General features: G+C 34.7%; 1 protein-coding gene across 6 annotated transcripts in view; it reads right to left on the bottom strand.

The window, feature by feature from the left end:
- The window catches only part of PHF14 (PHD finger protein 14), a 152,587-nt gene that overhangs the window by 44,175 nt on the left and 89,289 nt on the right, over positions 1-19,123 (bottom strand). For 3 of the 6 annotated variants that reach the window (XM_052696939.1, XM_052696938.1, XM_052696940.1), the window contains exon 17: positions 10,232-10,349. In XM_052696939.1, the coding sequence (XP_052552899.1) occupies positions 10,232-10,349 (118 nt within the window). Of the gene's footprint in view, positions 1-7,746; positions 9,399-9,468; positions 9,606-10,231; positions 10,350-14,235; positions 17,636-19,123 lie in introns of those variants that run through there. The other 3 variants (XM_052696941.1, XM_052696943.1, XM_052696945.1) reach the window with 3 other exon arrangements.

Raw genomic sequence — 19,123 nt, 5'->3', positions numbered from 1 at the left:
ACTGGTTACACATTTAGCATCCATTATGTCAATTACTGAATCAATCTGCTGATGCCCTTCTATTTCCAAAAATAAACCTGCAATGTGATTAACTCACTCTAAGTACACTTCTGAGCCTTCCATAAATACTGAATGATCTTCTTATTTCCTTTTTGACACTTCTCTTCTATGGCTATTTATACCACATTTGGAATGATACCATCTGCCCGTCAGTCTTCACAAGACCAGGAGCTGGAAGAAACCTTGATATCTACACATTCCAAGGCTTTCCATACATAATTTTTTTTTCCTTTCTGGTACAGTTCAGTGCAGTTTAAATACACTTAAGACTTCTCAAACATGCTCAAAGGTGTTTCAAACCACTGAACCAGATAATAATTTTCAACTGTTACCAAAGACACATTTACAAAAATCTGAGATAAGCTTAATTGCTGCCAGAATTTATCAATGCAATATGCATTTTAAAGGTTTTGTGAAAATCTTCTGAAAAGCCACCTTAAAACCCCACATAGTATTTGTGCACTTTCTTGGTAGAGCTAATTATAATGCTCTTATATTCCCACACAAGATATTTGCTGAGCCAATTTTAAGAAGAAGGAACTTTTCTGCTACAGAATGCTAAAATTCAAGTGGTGAGGCACTCCTTTGCACAGAAAGTGGCTGACACAGCACAAATCAGCAATGCCCAGCTGTCTTCTGCAAAATGTGATTAAACGTGGCTGGCACTACAAGAATCTCTATTTGGGAATGGCAACAACCTCACAACAACTATCTAACACTACCACAAAAAGCAAATCTTGACTCTGCTAAAATTCATTACTTGCTTAGCACTTCATAAAATGGCATTTTTTCAATTGTGTGTTTTTTAATTTTTTCCCTTCCCTCCCTTCTCCTTTCTCTCTCCTGATTCAATATGATTGGATTTTGTATAGGCAGCATTATTAATTTACACTGATGAGTGACACGTTTCTTAAAGTGGCATACATGGCTGCCCTTCTTTGAAACCCTTTAAAATAAAATCAGTCTTGAGAGTAAACATGAGTAGGCAATTAGAAAACTACAATACAATGTTCAGATCCTATCCAGAGACTAACAATTAAAGATCTAATTCTTCCTCTAACATACAGGATTTGATTACAGGTGCTAAGTTAATTTTCAGAGTAATAAAGTTGAGACCAGTTGTGAGGAATCAAGACACATAATTCTTCTTTAATTACATATTTTCTAGTTCTGTGTAAGACATAAGGCGAGAAATATACATAATAGGCTTTCAGCAGCAACAGAACTCTACTTTGCAAAATTAGAGTGGATGAGGATGTCACCAGAATTCAGATACAACCTGCACTTCTCAGGATTCCTTTTGTTTGTTTTGTAATTGTAAAGTACACATCTCTTGCTACTTTCTGTTGACAGTCTTCAATTCTTGAATGAATATGCAACTTATAAAAAATTATGTACACTGCACATGCTTTTACAAAAGCCCTCCTGGCATCTGGTCATCAAAGCCAAAAATTTAATCAAGGCTTGAAAAGTTAAAAAAACAAAATAACAAAAAACAAAAAAGGAAGTCATTTACAGATCATTCTATTCATTTCCATATGTTTTCAGAATCAATGTGAGTTCCACTAAAAAACAGATAACAATCACAATCTGCAACTGGAATGTTAACAGAAAATAGCATTGGTCAATTACAATTTACTGGTAAATTTGTTGATGACGCCACTATCAGTAAAAAGCCCCTATAAATACTTTAAAGGCTCAGTCATTATTTTTGGAATTCTACGGTAGGGTAAATTATAATACTTTGGCAGCTAAAATTTGGTGACTTTCACATACTTGCATTTTCCTTCTCCTGCTTCATTTTGAAGGGAATATAAAACTGAGCAAACCTGGATTAAAACTGCTATCTTCATGTTGCTTACATTTCTATGTGTTCCCTTCATTACAATCACAATGCTACTCAACAGCTGTAGATATTTAGAGATTAATTTTCAAAAGCACAAATGATAAAATTTCCAGTTACAGGACGCATTCCTCCTATCCTTCTCAGGCAGTATTCTTCCATCAGCCTTCTCATGTACTTTGAAAGCATGTGCACCAGAGAGGAGTTATAAAATCATCTTATGCTGGGGTGCTGCTCAATGTTGAAAATGTACGCTCCTTTTCTTTTATTCTCTTATGATGAGTTAGCTTAAAACTAGGTTTAGTGGCTTTATAGACACAATAATAACTGCTTTTTGGATTTTACCAATTGTAGATAGATCCCAGCTTAGACTCCTTGCCACTCAATAGAGTGGTAGTGAGCAAGTTAGGCTGCAAATTCATTTTGTCATGGCTTAAGAAGTGTAAGCCATAATTCAGTAGAAAAGCTATTTCCCAGATAAACCATAATTGTAAGCAGATTTTGTTAGAAGCATAACCTAAAGAAGGTAAGGAGGAGCAGCGGTGTTTCTAACTGCTGCCCAGTGAAGAGATTTTCTTTCCTCAATCATTACTTTATGCTAGATAATAGTTATTCTATCAAAACTAAACCACATCTAGAGTTCTAAACGCTTAAACACTAGATTGTGTTTATTCAGATTAGATGCATTAAAAACGTATCATCGCTATACTAAGTGGTTCAAATCACTAAGCCTGACACTTCACTAGTATCAGGAACCTATTAAATTAGATATGAATAAGCATCATAGAAAGGCTTGGGTTGGAAAGGACCTTAAATATCATTTAGTGGCAACCCCCCTGCCATGGGTAGGACTGCCACCCACCAGCTCAGGCTACCCAGGGCCCCATCCAACCTGGCCTTGATCACCTCCAGGGATGGGGCACCCACAGCTTCTTTGAGAAGCCTCCACCCTCTGAGTAAAAAACCTTTTCCTTGAACATGCAACCTAAATCTCACCTCTTTTACTTTAAAACCATTCCCCCTTGTTCTATCATTGTTAGATCACGCAAGAAATCATTCCCCCTCCTGTTTATAAGCTCCCTTTAAGTACTGGAAGGCTGCAATGAGGTCTCCCTGGAGCCTTCTTTTCTCCAGGCTAAACAAGCCCTGCTCCCTCAGCCTGTCTTCACAGGAGAGCGGCTCCAGCCCTCCAATCATTTTCGTGGCCCTCTTCTGGACCTGCTCCAAAAGCTCTGCATTATTCCTGTACTACGGGCCCCAGGCATGGTCACAATATTTAACAAGAGTATTCTATCAACAGTGAAAATTAATGACCAAGCTTGATTCTAAACACAGCCACCTTTGTTTATTTACACTTCATTAATTATTTTTTTAGTTACAGTAAAGCAAAAAAGTAATACTTTGACTTATAAGACACAAAGCCTTCTAAAATTAAATCGCTTCAATTTAAAGGTAGTATAGGGCATCAAGAAACATCACTCTTTTCAGTACTATTTGAAACATCATGTTTTTTTCTGCTTTTGTTATAAAACATTCAATATAATAGAACGCATTGTATTATACTACTGTTCCCCCACTAAGAAAATGAAGTTGTAATGGTGTGCAAAATTTCAGTTTTGAAAAGATTCTGAATTGTTGGGTTATGAAAGAATATGAATGAAGTGAAGCAGCACGGGACTTCTGTCTCCTAGCTAAGAAAATGAATCTTGGAAATGGAACAATTTTTGGACCAAATATTATTAAAGTGGAGTTTTAGTAACAAAAATACCTATTTAAAACTGCTGGGCAGTGTAAATCTGGGACAACAGGCTCTTACCAAGCTTATTATAACTGTTTTTTCTGTTTGTTTTTCAAAATTTAATATGAGAATAAATTATATATTTCACTTTGAATTCCTAATTGGTGCCCTATCTTTTAATCACTTTTATTATTACTCACTGATCTATTCCAATGTCATACTTCAAAACTAGAAATCTTTTTTGAATTTGGAACAACTGTATATCATTAATTTCTGGCTGGCACTAGATCGACTGCCCTCTGAATAACCAGTCAAAAAGATTTGTTCAGAGAAGGTTATGAAAAAGAGAACGCTGTAGCATATTGCCCATTTTTTCACAACACCTTTTGGTTACAGTTAAACTGAACTTAGTAGGAAGCACAAGCACTGGAAGTCCAAGATGAGGATTTGGCATCCAGTGACACAGGGTGTTTGGAACTGGTAGAACTGATTTTGTTGAGGAGAAGAATTCAAATAAATATCCATTCCAAACATATTTTACAGTGCTTAACCTTTTTTTTTTTTTTTTTTTTCTCTCACTAAAACCTAAGCTTCCTACATACACTATGGGATGTACTGGCAACTGAGTGTATCTGATTATTTGGATTCATTTGTGGATTTAATACCAACTAACTCTATCCTGAACTTATCCTCTCTATATAAATCAAGCTTCATCTTAAGTTAATTTCAAGGTTGATTATTTTTGGAACATTTTATGGTATAAATTATTCAATAGATAGATCTTTCACATTTATTTGCCAGAAAATAACAGAGGCTGCACCAATTAATTTTTCTAAATATGGGGAGCAAATGCTAGAACACACTTGGCAGTATTAACTGGCCAACTGATAAGAACTAATCTACGCTGTAATGTGACTTTTTTTTTTTTCTTGAACTCTCTGGACAGACAAAGCTCTTCCTGTGACAAGGTTTGGCATTACCAAAGTTCATAAAAAAGCACTGCTAAAGTTTCACACAGTCTTAACATTTGGATAATTTCTTCTTGTTTAATTTCAAGACAGTCATTCAATGGTGTCCAAGGCCTCATGGCTGCTCACAAATTTATGAAGACAAGGACTTAAATGTGTATTTTCTAGCATATATATATATATATATATCTATACACATACAAATATACATGTTTGTAAAGCTTTTATTGTATGACAGAACACGTTCCAAGGTGATTTATGTAGCATCACTCAACTCTACTCAAAAAGTTTTAAAATATATGAACAAATACAAAAATGTTTGACTGTACTGTTCTTGATCAGCACATAAAAAAATAAGTCATAATATCCACACCCATTAGAAGTGAAAATAGATTCCATCTTTTCAAATCTGGTCACTTACAGTATGCAATTCACTATTCTGTAACACTGAGTTAAGCCTGAAAAGTGTTGCATAAAGCAAAATGGAAAAAAAATTCAATTTATGTTCGCCTGCCATCAGCTAGCAAATTTGTTAACAGTATTCATTTGTCATTTTCCAGGTACAGTGATGTTTGCCTTGGTGGCAGAACATTTACTTGTATGTTGTGCTCTCAAAAGAAACTGCACTGACTAAATTAGGGTCACAGCTTCTTTACAAGCACTGCAGTCACCCTTTGTCAGAATACGTAATTAAAAAAAAGTTTCAGATAATACAAAGGACCTTTAATAATACAAAATCTTATGTGTATTTTTGGAAAGATGTGTTTTAAATATAACTACTTTTGCACTGAGCGATAACTACAAAAGTACTATAAAACATATATAAGACATGATTAAGCACAAATATAAAATTACCAGTTTGTGTCAAACTCACATTTCATATTAAAATAGTGTTTTCTCATATATATAAACCTCTAAAAACTTTTCCACTTTAAAAACATTTCCACTTTCTTGGAAATGCACAGTTCTGAATGTCAGCAAATGCCTGGATAAAGTATGTCAATGCAATGTAAATTCCATCATCTTCTACGAGTACTCAAGCAAACAGAATTCCACTCAGACTAATCCCTTCACTAATCTAAAACGTTTAGCCCCTACAGACCATGGATAGGAAAAGGCAGCTCGACAGAACAATCCATTGAAATTTAAGGAAAATGTCTCAAATAAGAGCACAGTAATGGCAAACAGGAAGTTAAGACACGAGGATTAAAGAATTAAAAATCCCGTAAATTTGTTACTCAGTTGCAATAATCCAGATCACATCATTGTGATGAATTTCAGCTTACACCATCTTACACCATCACCAGCTGCAGCTCTCAGAATTCAGCATTTTTGCATGTTAGGCCAAAGGATCCAAGCTAGGCAGCAGCAAATGAGGAAAAAAAAAAAACTAAACATCTAATACTAACATCTGCTTATTTTTTCTAGCATGCACAGGAGCTTGGGGTGAGAGAAGGGTAAAATTCAATCTTCCAGTCACAGCCTACTTCAAACATAAGGGCAATCTTTTTCTTTTCTGTCCCTGAAATGATCATTTTGGTTTTGTGTCTTGCAGAACCTGAAGACAGTATTTTCTTTTAACACTCAACCCAGATCATTCTCTTTCAGTGACCTCCAAAAGCTAAATGGGAAAAGGCATAGGTTCTATAGCAGAAAAAATACAGTGTGAACTTACTAAAGGCTATAAATTCATGCACAGCCACAAGAAGAATACAGTGCTGCACACAATCTTAATTTGGGCATTTCCTACATTCTGAGAGCTTGACATTGGGATTTCTTAGTTCTGCTGTTACTTTTATTTATGAACATAGCCACTTGCAAGGGTGAGAAAACACACTCTGAGATACAGGAATAATTTTAAAAATTAAAAATTAAAGACATCATGAAATTGACAAACCAAGAACAGATGAGAAACTTCTCATCTCAGAGAACGTCTTAAAAATTCACATCATTTTATTAGCATAAAATTCTATAGACAAAAAGAATTAACTTCATTTTTTTTCTGATCAAATTAAGATTTGAAAGCCAGATACACCAAAAGAAGTGCTGCTGCTTTGCTACTAAGTAAAAGTGTCCACAATTGCTTTCCAACATGAAAGGCATGCAAAAAATACTACTTGCCAGGGCTGGTGTGTCATGGATTTGTAGTTCCAGAAAATATTTACTGAGGGGTTTAGATGAAAATTCTATGCACATACTCTGACAATTTATTTCCACTGAAAAAACACAATGCTGTAAGAAGATGAAATAAAAGCAAACTAAACAGAAGTCTACAGGCAAGGCAGCTGATCTTGCAGCACTCAAATAATGACCTGACATGTACACTCTGCAGCATTTTGCAAAAATGGTTGTACACAAAAATGAGCAAATAGAAACCAAAGAAGCCAATGACTATGGTCATTGCAACTAGCATGATATATTTTTCAAGTTTTTGCTGCCTTGGTACTTTGCAAAATTTTGAAATTGAAAGAGATGCTTCAAACAGGACTTTTTAAAAGGAAGGCAATAGAAAGAATTCCTGAATTCCCACATTTAGTAATAATGAGACCCCATAATGAGCCCTTAAATCACATCATAAACACATGGGCAGGCCACATTAATTCCTACTGAATGATACATCACAATAATAAAAATTTTGTGTTGTTTTTATGAAATTATACTTTTAAATGTTCTATTTTCCTTTTGAATATCACTATTTGAAACTATCATGACATTTAGGATTTACAGTGCTTTTTGACAATACTTAAAACACACTGTAACACATCAGGCAGATGGATGGTGTTACAGAAATGGAGAGCCTATGGGTTCACTTCAGCTTTCATGTGATGTAACAAAATCTACAAGGCTTTTGAGATGAGAGACCTTGTCAGACTTTAGTAGTGAGCTTCACCCATTCCATCAAGTGACGGTGAGTATTATCAGCAGAGAAGCTGTTGCCCTCATGCCCTACAGCAGTCTCTGCCTGTCTGTTGTTTGACAGGCAGGTTAATATGGGAATTCTTCCTCCATGCTGGTGGAAGAACTGACACAACTGTTGAGAGTCCTGTGACTTGTATGAGCAGAACAGAAGGAGAACATCCACACTTGTAATAGATGGCAATGTAAAGTGTAGATTTATTATCACTACATTACATCTCTTACACCATGGTCATCAACAAGTGTTTAGTAAAAGCAGAAAATAAAAATACATTATTTGCTGCCAGTGCTATGTAGATCTTCCTGAACATACAAAATTGCAACTTGTAATTGTAAGTAAAAACCCATTAAAGATTACACGCAATGCACTATTACCTCTCTTCACTGAATTAGTGTAATTTACTTACCAATTGTTTCCAAGGGCCAAGACTGCTGCAGAAGACATCATTACAGAATTTTAAAACACATACACTAACAGTGATTTAAATTGGATCATAGCAGATGAAAAACATTGAAGGAATGAAAACTAAACAATAGTCTCCTTGGCAAAAGCTGGAAATTCAATCCTATTTTGCTGCTATAATCCGTACTAGAAACTTCACTGTGACATACCAAAAATTGGATTTAGTAAGTGACTGAGAGATTGAAATTGCTGGGAGCTCAAGCTTGCAATTCATCCATAGGTCAGGCAGAGTGCAGCAAACAAGCAAACTTCTCTACAGCTTTCCTCTCCCTATCTCTAAATACACTGCTGAGGGACTACTCCCTCTAGCAAGGGGCAGAAAAAGTCTCATCAAATCGTGATAGATAACACAATAGTAAAACCACATAGAAAACTGAATGCAAAAATGATGAAGTACATAAAGAAAGCCCTAACCTCCTAAAACCACATTCACTTTAAGGAAGGTTTGCAATGAGTGTAACTCAGTATTAAAGTGTTTGAATTTGTAACACATTATAGAGTAAAATCATGCAAATGTTCTAGAAAAATACTTTAAAACAGAGAGAGATATGCAGCTTTTTCAGAGCATTTCTCTGTACAGCTTTGTGAAAAAGCGATGTGAAAGTGGCTACCCAAAACCACAAGGAGTCCTCATAAGACAATTTTTCAGCACCTTTCATATCCATTTTCATTCAAATACCATTCAAATTGCTTAAATTTGAAAGTGCAAATGACTTTATTATTTAAATATACTCATTTAGAAATCTCTACGGAATGAAAAAGAAAATCAGATACAATAACAAGCATTTTTTTTTTTTTAATTTGTATCACTAACATAATACAAAATACATTGTCAATCTAACAGTAAATTTCATTTACTCTTCAAAACACTGTGGTTTTCAATTTAAAATTAACACATGCCCTGCACTAAAATGATGTCAATCATACTTAGTTTACACAATAAAGTATTTTATATTTTTTATCTGGTACATAACGTTCTAATCTCCTGAAGAAGAAGTTACAAACTCTGCTTTTTTGAGTTTGTTTACTCAGAAGAAGTCAAGCAAATTGGAGATGGAAATTCTAACATTATCAAGGACCTGTTTTGGTTTAAGCAGGTAACAAAACTTCAATAATTTCAATTCACTCTTGGAATGTCCATTCCATGTAAGTGGTACTCAAGAGAGAGTTCTTGATGTCCAAAATGTAGTGGACAGCTAATTTCCGATGGTTGTCTTCATACTTCCTTACAGAAGAATTAAATTAACTCCCCCACCACATGAAACTGAGAACCATTTCTTCCTAGTCACGAGTCAAAAACTATACTTGTACATTTGGTATCTGCTTCTTTAGAGCAACATCCACATATGCCAACACATAACTTATGACAGCACCTCTGCAATAGCTGTGTCCTTTTTAGTTGAAAATATTCTGCAAACACCAAGAAAGTAGCAAACAAACTAAAATTCCAGATTTAATTTTTTTTTTTTTTTAACAAACAAACAAATAAATTTTAAAAAACCAACAAAACACTGATGTACCAGATGAATTTGTAAATCCAATTTTAAAAATTAAGTACATAGTATTTCTTGCCAGGTTAAGGTGATGACAGAAGAGAATGTAGTACTATGGAAACTTCTGTACAGAAAAGCAAAGAAGCACATTTTTATTTTTTAGTAAGTTAGTACTGCAGAAGAGTACTATTTCTGTCTATAGTATTAAGAGATAAAATCTAAATCTATGTCAGAATTTTAATTCTGACTTTAAAATGTCATATATTTGATCAAGGCATACTCATCAATATAAACTATTAAGGACTTCCATAATTTTTAGCAGTAGTTGAAAAAACAAACAAACAAAACCCACTAAAATCAACAGATTTATTCAATCAAACCATCTTCATTAATTTTGACAAAGACATATTTGCTATCTCTGTTCTTAGAGGTTTTTGTTCTATACTAATCCAAAAATACTTTCACTTCTATGTAATATTATCAATCCTGATAGAGTACACTTATTCACTCCTTTCTCAGAGAGAACACTACAATATGAAGAGAAAACATGTAACTCAGATAATAAAATTCTCTTTATTGATTATTTTCATTTTGCATACATTCTGGTGTTTTTTTTTTAACCTGTTTTACAGAGAATCTGAAATCATTATTTTATGACCTCCTGCTTTTCAGAGCAGATCAATTTAGCATTTCAACAACAGCTGTGAGATGGCAAAAACTCCAACTACTTCACAGGATGAATTAACTTACTTTGGAAGATGTAGAGTCACATTCCTGACAGATCCATCCGTAGCCAGTTTGCTTTGGAGACTTTTTCAAGGGAGGGTCTAAACAGCCAAAATGGTAACAGAGTCTGCATTCATCGCATCTGTGAAAGAAAAAAATAAATAAACCTATGTATATGTAAATTGTATTCCTGTATTATTTTACACTGAGCTTTCCTGCAATTCTCAGCACAAGATTCTTTGATCCATTGTCAGGGTACAAAAAGTACATTTTCTTCAAGTGTAATTTTCAAATGCCAAGTATGTTCTGCCAAATTTGGAATATTCCAATGCAGACACTCATGCATCACCTTCATCACTATCTCATATAAATGATATTATTTAAGAGACTTGCTAATCAAAGAAAAGAATATAGCCAGTTCATTTTTGTCCTTTATTCAGGTATTTTTTATTAAACAATGGCAATATTGATTTTTCATAGTCATTTCACTTTGTTATTTTTACAAGGCAAACAGTGAATCACTCACGCATTCAATAATTCAAGTATAATTTACAGCTATAAATTAGGTATTTTAAACTGTAACTATGTAGTTCATAAATAAAGGCACAAAACATTTTCTGATTCTCTTCCAGTGTGCTGGAAAGGGATGACTATTTAAAAAGACTGTGATATTTCACTGTGATCTTTCATTTATAAAAACTGTCCTATGTATAAATAACACTTTTTTTTTTTTTTTAATAAATCTTTTTGTTACTGTTTTGTACTTTGTTTAGTCCAGATATTAAGCTCAAAACAAATACTGTAATTTCCTTGCTCACCTATTCTTAATGTACCAGAACTGAAGAAATGCTACAATATAGGAAGTCCTTTACAAAAGGAAAGTGCTGAAAGGATAATATGTTCAAAAGGAGAAAAATATTTTAAAAGTATATTCTCGTATATCTTAAAGAACTTCACTTTATTTGCATACCCCCTACAGCCTTTCATATGAAAAATAAAGCTTTTTTCAAATTTACTTTGCAATATTATCTTTCTGAAATAAATTCTGGATGAAAGCCATTGCAAATAATAAAAAAGTAAGAAATAAAGATTTAAGAATTAGAATCTCTAAGAATTTCCTTGGGCTTTCTTTCTTTGCTTCCCTTGATACCAATTTCTCCACTACAAAAACATGCAAAAATCTCTGAAAACTGCAGTAAGAGTATGGCATGATCACCACTAGATAGAAGATAAAGGTGTTATAATTATCAACAAAGAGAAAAGCACTTTATCACAGAAGGACTGAAGTAACAGAACACCTTGCTGTATTAAAAGAAGAAAATACACAAGTGACTACAGGAATTAGTCTCCACATACAAGAGAGGTAACTATTTTATGACGACAACTACTTTATCTAAGTAGTCACATTTGTCCTTGTCAAATCTGTGTTGCTTGGGTTTTCACACACTGTACGTAAGACATGAGCACTGTTAAAGGTCTGTTTGTACTGTTTTTATTAGTCCAGCCTGAATCTCCCCTGGCTCAGCTTGAAGCCATTCCCTCTGGTCCTATCAGCAGTTACATGAGAGAAGAGGCTGATCCCCAGCTCACTACAACCTCCCTTCAGGTAGTTATAGGGAGAAATAAGGTCTCCCCTGAACCTCCTCTTCTCCAGACTGAACAATCTCAACTCCTTCAGCCGCTCCTCATAAGGCCTTTGAATAATTTAGTAATAATACAATTGTAATTCCAGGACAAACGACACACTGAAAACTTACACAAGAAAGTCATTCTGTTTAGTTCTAATGTAGAAATGAACTATTTAAATATATAAGTAGTTTTATTTCTTGTTAAAGTAACAAAAAGGTTGACTTGGAGATTATATTCCTGTATTTTAACGGCATATGTGATCTTCAAGAAAAGACCAAACCTCCTTTCAGCCTCAATGTTCTCTCATTTGTAAATACATTTTTACTAACCTATTTCATACCTATAATCCTGTTCACTTAAGTACTTGCATTTGAGCAGTGCTCACCAGAGCTCTCTAGTTTCCCTTCTAGTAAGCTGTTTGAGATCCACTAAGTAATATAAAATGAAGACTCAATGCTATTTTTGATGAACATGGAGTATTTTAGAGCTTAATCCTAAAAACCTACATCTGGGTTCAAATAGCAGCAATTCAGGTTGCATTTTTTTTCTGAAGCAATTGCCTATACACAGAACTGTTACATATTATGCTCAACAAACACTGTTTCCCTTTCAGAATTACAATTTGCCACATTTCATCGTGTGTATAAAATTTGGTACCTAGAAGGTGGTATTTCCTAACTTCATCTTCAGCCACATTTCAGAAGTATGCTGAGAAAGACTGCAAAGGCTGGACTGAAATAACCAGAATGTGGTGAAAGTAAATGCAAAAGCCCCATTAAAACTGAGCGTTTTCAATTTATATCATTACTTTCATTACTTCAAAGCTGGGTAATTTACAGGACAAAAATTGCATTTTCCTAGAATGAGTTAACACTTATGAAAATGCACAGACACAAAACAGGTTTCAGATACTAGATAGCTGCTATCTGCATTTGCACAGTTGAGAAAATGCAAACAGCAAAGCATCCTCAAAATATAAAAAGCATAGCTAAAAATGAGACTATGTCAAATATTTTGAAACAGTTACTTTATATTGCTTTTTATTGGAGTATCAATTATGTATTGATGAATACAACTTCACAGAACCTGAAGTTCCTGGAGCATGACGCTGGGAAAATTGGATGAATACAGACTGTACTGTGGTTAAAGATGGTGTGTCAGCTGTCTGGCGAGCCTGCTGTTTGCTGACATTGAATTGGGACAAAAAGTGAACCTTAAACATATCTTAGAGAAGAAAACTGGTATTCATAATTCATAATTCCAGAAGAAAACCTTATGTCCATGTTAAAAAATGGCAATAGTAAACTAAGACTAAGCCTTGAAGAAAATACAACTGTGTTCTTTTGTCTAGAAATATAAAATGACAGAAAATCCACTGTAAGATTCAAAAAATAAGAAAACATAGTGCACTTTCAAACTAAATAAGAGATCGAAATTGCTGGGTCACTAAAAGCGTCACGCTGACAGCCTCACAGTCTTCCAGTAGATGTACTCATAGATCAGTCACAACTTGGACGCTTACAGAGCAAAGGAGCTACACTGCATTGTCATTTACCACCCACTTCCATCCTGAGAACAGTTTAACAGAGTCAGTGTTAAACTATCAGGCTGAGGGAAAAAAGATACAAAACCAAGAAACTCTTCAGCTTCTTCCACTTTAAAAAAAAAATCAAGCTAAAGTTGTTACCTTTGAAGATTCAAGGTCACATTTCCAAAACTGCCCTTAAACTAGGAAAAGTTATTTGTGGATATTCTTTTTATTTTTTTGATTTTTTTTTTTTTTGTCATTGTTAAGTCTATAATCTATAACTGCAATTAAGTGCCCAGTCATTTTCAGTCTGGCTAGCAAATGGACCTAAAACTTTCTGAAAATCAGAGCTCCACACAAATACAAGCTAAACTAACCTTCTAAATTATCTTTAACTGACAGATAATTGCTTACTATCAATGTTTTAACAACCCTGAAATCACTTCATGCATCAAAATTAGAAATTGTTGTGTTCCTCATTCCAGCAATTAATTGGGATAGATATATGCCCACTACATGACAAGCAAATGGAGTCTGAAGAAGAAAGGTGGATTCTGGTGCATTAAGTTAGCAAATTAAATAATAATAAAGGAAAATATTTTTCGCTTATAAAATACAAAATGCAGGTCAGCTACATCTTCACAGCAAGAAAGCCTGATTACGCATTTCTATACCTGAAATGTCTGCTTTGTTCTTTAATAAAGTGATCTCCATCTGTTCATGTCCTTGGATATTTTTATTATTTTAGGCAGTACAGCTGGCTGTGCTCAAGCCTGACATAACTCTGTTTTCCTGTTCATAATTAACTAATTATCCTCTAATCAATACTGTAGATGCTGATTTTACAATGTAAATGAGATAAATGAGATAATGGCTGGAGTCAATCTCATTTTATTTACAAAGCTCAACACACACATCCAATTTCATTACATTGCATCTACCTACACAGGAGCAAGTCTTATCAGCTGGCCTGCAGAAATCTTCATGGGAGCACTGTGCTTTTACAGAGGAACAGCAAACGGAAAACCTGCCCATCACTGGCATGCATCTAAGTCAATGGTTAATATAATAAAGAGCTGACTCAGCTAGAATGAAGAAACTTATTTTGCATTCAAAAGACAGCATCACCCATCTATAGCTGTAAAAGTAATTACCTACATGTCCCTGAAACACACCATTAACAAGCTAATCTTTAAATACAACTTCACAAATATGCTTCAGACTACAGAAAATCTTTCACATATGTACACATCATTGCACACTGTCTGCAGTGTCATGCCAAAAGGTACTATACTGATCAAAACACAAAACAGATGAACTAACTCCTATTCATCACAATAGCTTAGAAACATACATTACTGATAAACCATCATCACTATTAGAGAACTTGTCATTTAAGAATTACTCTGGCAAAATGAGAAATAATTAGACCACAATTAGGAGTGGTCTCATGCAGAATTTTTAAACTCTCAGAACTACAGTGGGTTGGATGTGCATTAAACCTCCTGTTAGTGAGGCAGATGCAACACAATGGCAAATCCAGATATGGCTGCATTTGACATAACTACTGCTATGCATTCTGCCCTGTTGGCTTGTGCTTGACTTCATTTCTGACTAAAGGTTCTGAAGACCTCAGGAGCAGATGCTCCCTCTCAGGCACTGGTCTTTTGGGACCTTTAATTCCTCAATGCCCAAGTTGGGCCATTGAGATTGCAGACAGCTGGAGACATGCACAAAGAGTTCTCTTCAGATTGTAGCACATTCTCGTGTTCAGACAAACATTTTAAATACATCTATGACAGTATAAGGCACTCTTTCTTTTTAGTGGCTGTATGATAAACCTGATGGCAAGGAGGTCCCTTCCAATCTAAAACACTCTGTGATTCTGAGTATGTAAGCATTACAAAAAAGACCAAAGTAAGCTCAAATGAATTCAAACCACTAAATCCAAGATGAGGACTTTAGACTGTAGCGGGTAAGCAGTGCTCCCATTACACCTTAATTGTAATGGGAACAAGAGACAAATTCTGGATGGCAGGAGTGAGTACTAACAAAGAGGCTGCAACAGCAAATCCTACATGTGATGTCAAAGAAGTCACTTTCCAGGGCCTGTATTTAAAGAAAAAAATAATAAAAAATCGAATGGTAATATAACTCTACAGCTGTACATTTGCTGCAGCTATTAGCGCTGCCTGGAAAGTACATCCTTCTACTTCCTCAAGGCCCTCAAAACATTTCTGTATTATGAAATATGTATTTTAAAAAAAAAAAAAAAAAAAAAAAAAGCATTCTTCCTTTTAGTTTTCTCTTCTGACACCTCTTAAAACAAAGATAAGCTATTTCAAGACTTCGTATCTTGCACTGCCATTCTACTCCAAACTCTTCAATTGAGCTTCATGGATTCTGACAGAAATTGCTTTCACTTTGCTGTGACAAACATATGTTACAGCATGATGATACATGATCAATACAGGTCAAACACGAAGGAAAAGAGATGCTGTACTCTCATTCATACTCTTACTTCAAATATAAGGTCTACATCCTTCACAACTCTTGCTTTCAGACTGAACAGGCAAGTCGAGTTTAAGAAAAATAAAACAAAAAAATCTCTTGCCTACCAATGGTATAAAAGCTTAAAATGGATGGTCAAGCCAACAGTTATAAGAAATAATTAGCATCAAAGCAATTTAGAACCGCGCTCTCACTTACACTGGTAAAGCTTTAGGTGACTTTAGCATCTGGCATGTGGCAGATTCCAGCACTGAAATGAATGTACATGCACTGAATGCTGAACATAAAACAGGACATAGCTCAGCCATACAGCCACATGAAACATAGGAACTGGTGATTTTGAACAGCTGTGTGTGTCCAAAGATGCTGGAGATTCAACTGGATGTAATTCTGAGGACTGACCTCAGTGGTCAGTCTTGCTTTGAGCGGGCAGTCAGGTCAGATGCCCTAAATTTATCTAGGATTCCATTATTTTCATAGTTTTGACTTCAAGTAAACAAAATACTCTGTCTCAGAAAAGTAATGATTATAGTATTACATAAAGTGATTAAAAGCCACTTTCAAATTTCTACTATGTTATGTACAATGCAGTCATATTAAAATGAAGTTTCTAAATTGCACAGATTATAACAGTAGATAGGACAGCAGACTGTTACTCTCTTCTGTTACACCCAAAAGCGAGAGGGGGCATGGCTATTGCAGACAGGTGAGAGAATACAATTGAAACAGGTTGATTAGTACATTATATGTCTCATATGTATGTAAGTCATATTTATATATGGTCATACGTAAATAAGATATATATATATATATATTATATAGTATATATATATATATAAAACACACACAATATAACATTTATGTCTCCTACTGAAGACAGAATTTGGACAAAATGTCTTCACACAGCAGGACATGTTTTCTAACTCTCAGCTGATAGTAGTTTCAGGATGAAGTACCCAGATGGTTTTAGATGTGGGAAACTGCATACTAATCTCTAGCTTACTTAAACTTTTGCCCATACCCTTGAGCACATTAATGAGTATTTTTTCTCCTTAACACACAATAATCTTGCTGCAAAACATTCACACACTTGGAGGATCTGTGCTATACTGTTCAGCACCTCCTACATTAAATGTATTTATCGCTGGTTATATGACAGCATGAATTTCTATGGCTCTGAAAGTTAGGAGAAAGTTCTACTTTAAAGCAAAAAGCTAAATGAAACACTCTATGAATTCAGAAAGAAAAAAAACAGCACATGTTGCTTCTACTCCCCCCTTCTGCCCAAGATGCTTATCATTAGGTAACTTAAGCACTGAATATTGCATTTTAGCAGTACTGAGAAAGTGTCAACTATTCATAAAAGAGTGAAAGAAAATAAGCATTATCTGGCACAGATTTCTATAGCTAAATTTATTATAGTAAACCCAAAACTGCCACCTTTCCTACTTGCTTTTTAATATTAAAATGAACAGAAACAAACCAGACCAAATCAAAATAAACAATGCAAAATCCAAAAACAATGACTATTTGGGGTAAGGTTAGACTCTGAACTAGCTAGCTATGAGACACTTCTATGCAAATCCAGATATTTTCTGAATTTGTCAGCAATTCGTCTGTGTCATGAAACTTAGTTCACAGACAAATAATGATTTACATGAATGCTATAATGAAACTTTATTTACTATACCTGTAAGTGAACAGCTTCCTTTCAGCATGAAGTGTTCACTTCTCTCTCTCTCTCTCATAGTACTTCAATACTACAAAACACAAGGCTTCATTAAATTATTTTGCAAAATTTGCTAAGGGCTCACTTAAACAAGAGGAAGCACTATATAAAACACTACGTTAGAAGCATTTTTATTTTTGTTAATGTTGTAGAACTACTGTATAGAGTTTATATTTACAGCACTTTTAAGTTCTAATTAAATCTTTCTGTGAAGACAATTCCTTCGACACACATTAAGATAATGTTAGTCAAATTACAGCCCTCCCAAAAGTGCAAAATACCTTTCTCCTTGGAAAGAATAAAAATTCTGATAGGACCAGAATTACCTCCACTGACAAATAATATAGGACTGCAGCTATGGTGCCATTCTCAAGTGTTCAGACTACACTTAGTTAAACTGAATGGTGCACTGTTTGTGAACTGCAACAGAAACCTCGTTACAGACGTGAAGATTGCCAACACTTCTTTCAAAAACTGAAATACTGAGTGTTAACATCTGGCTTTCCAGAAAAGGAGAGGCAAATGACGCAATGAATCAGAAGATGATTATAGAAAGATTAAAAACTAACCTAATGTCAGAAGAAAGTGCCAAAGAAAACAAGCAATCCTATACAGAGACTCTACTGGGGGACAAATACATAAAATACAGCTGGAAATCCACTTGGGGTTAATAAACATGCCCAAGAATAACAACAGTTTTTAACATACCTAAGTCTGGTCTTAAAAACCTTCAATAGCAGAATTTATTCAACTTCCCTCACTTCTCTAATGCAATTAGATGCAATTACTGTAAATCCTTTCTATTGCTTTTCTAAGTCATCTTGCTAAAATATCTAACCAGACTTGAACAACAATTTTATTTTTTCCTTGTTTGTGGTACTTCTGTCTCCATCTCTCTAAAAACTTAGACATTTGAAGACATGGATTCCCTAGTCCTCACTAAATTAAAGAAATCCAAACATTTTAAGCCTTCCTTTTCAGTTAGGCTTCTTGCAGTCTGCTCATCATTCACTTTGTTTTCTTGGGACTTTCTGTACTTCTTTTGCTGAGGTGGACCGCACATAACAGCTGAGGCTTTTTCAAGGCTGTGATACTAATCTGAGAATGGGGAGTACTCCCATGTGTTAAACATGTTAAACCAGCACTCTTCATACTCAAGTACAGTCAGAGTGATTCATAGAATCAGTTTGTGATCCAAAATTATCCATTCCTTCATTTTTGGATGCCCACCTCCTAAATATTTATTTTTGTAAGATAACTGCAAATAGTGATTAGCCCTTTCCTTTCCTCCATGGTATATTTTTCTAGATGGTTTCTTAAAGCTTCATTTTAAATTCTAGCCTCATCGTTCCTTTCATCATATTGGCGTCACTTGCGATCATAACTGAACTCTTTATTCCAACACTTAACACGTTAAAGCAAAACTTATTAAAAAATTTAGGAACATTCAATTCAGGACAGGACTTAGTGGAATTCAGTGAATGGAACATGGCTCTAATTTGGCAGCAAATCCACAGTT

The sequence above is a fragment of the Tympanuchus pallidicinctus genome, unplaced genomic scaffold, assembly GCF_026119805.1.
Source record: "Tympanuchus pallidicinctus isolate F22 unplaced genomic scaffold, pur_lepc_1.0 scaffold3, whole genome shotgun sequence".
NCBI classification, from domain to species: domain Eukaryota; kingdom Metazoa; phylum Chordata; class Aves; order Galliformes; family Phasianidae; genus Tympanuchus; species Tympanuchus pallidicinctus.
The sequence above is the reverse complement of the archived record's forward strand: the minus strand, read 5'-3'. Positions and strand labels throughout refer to the sequence as shown.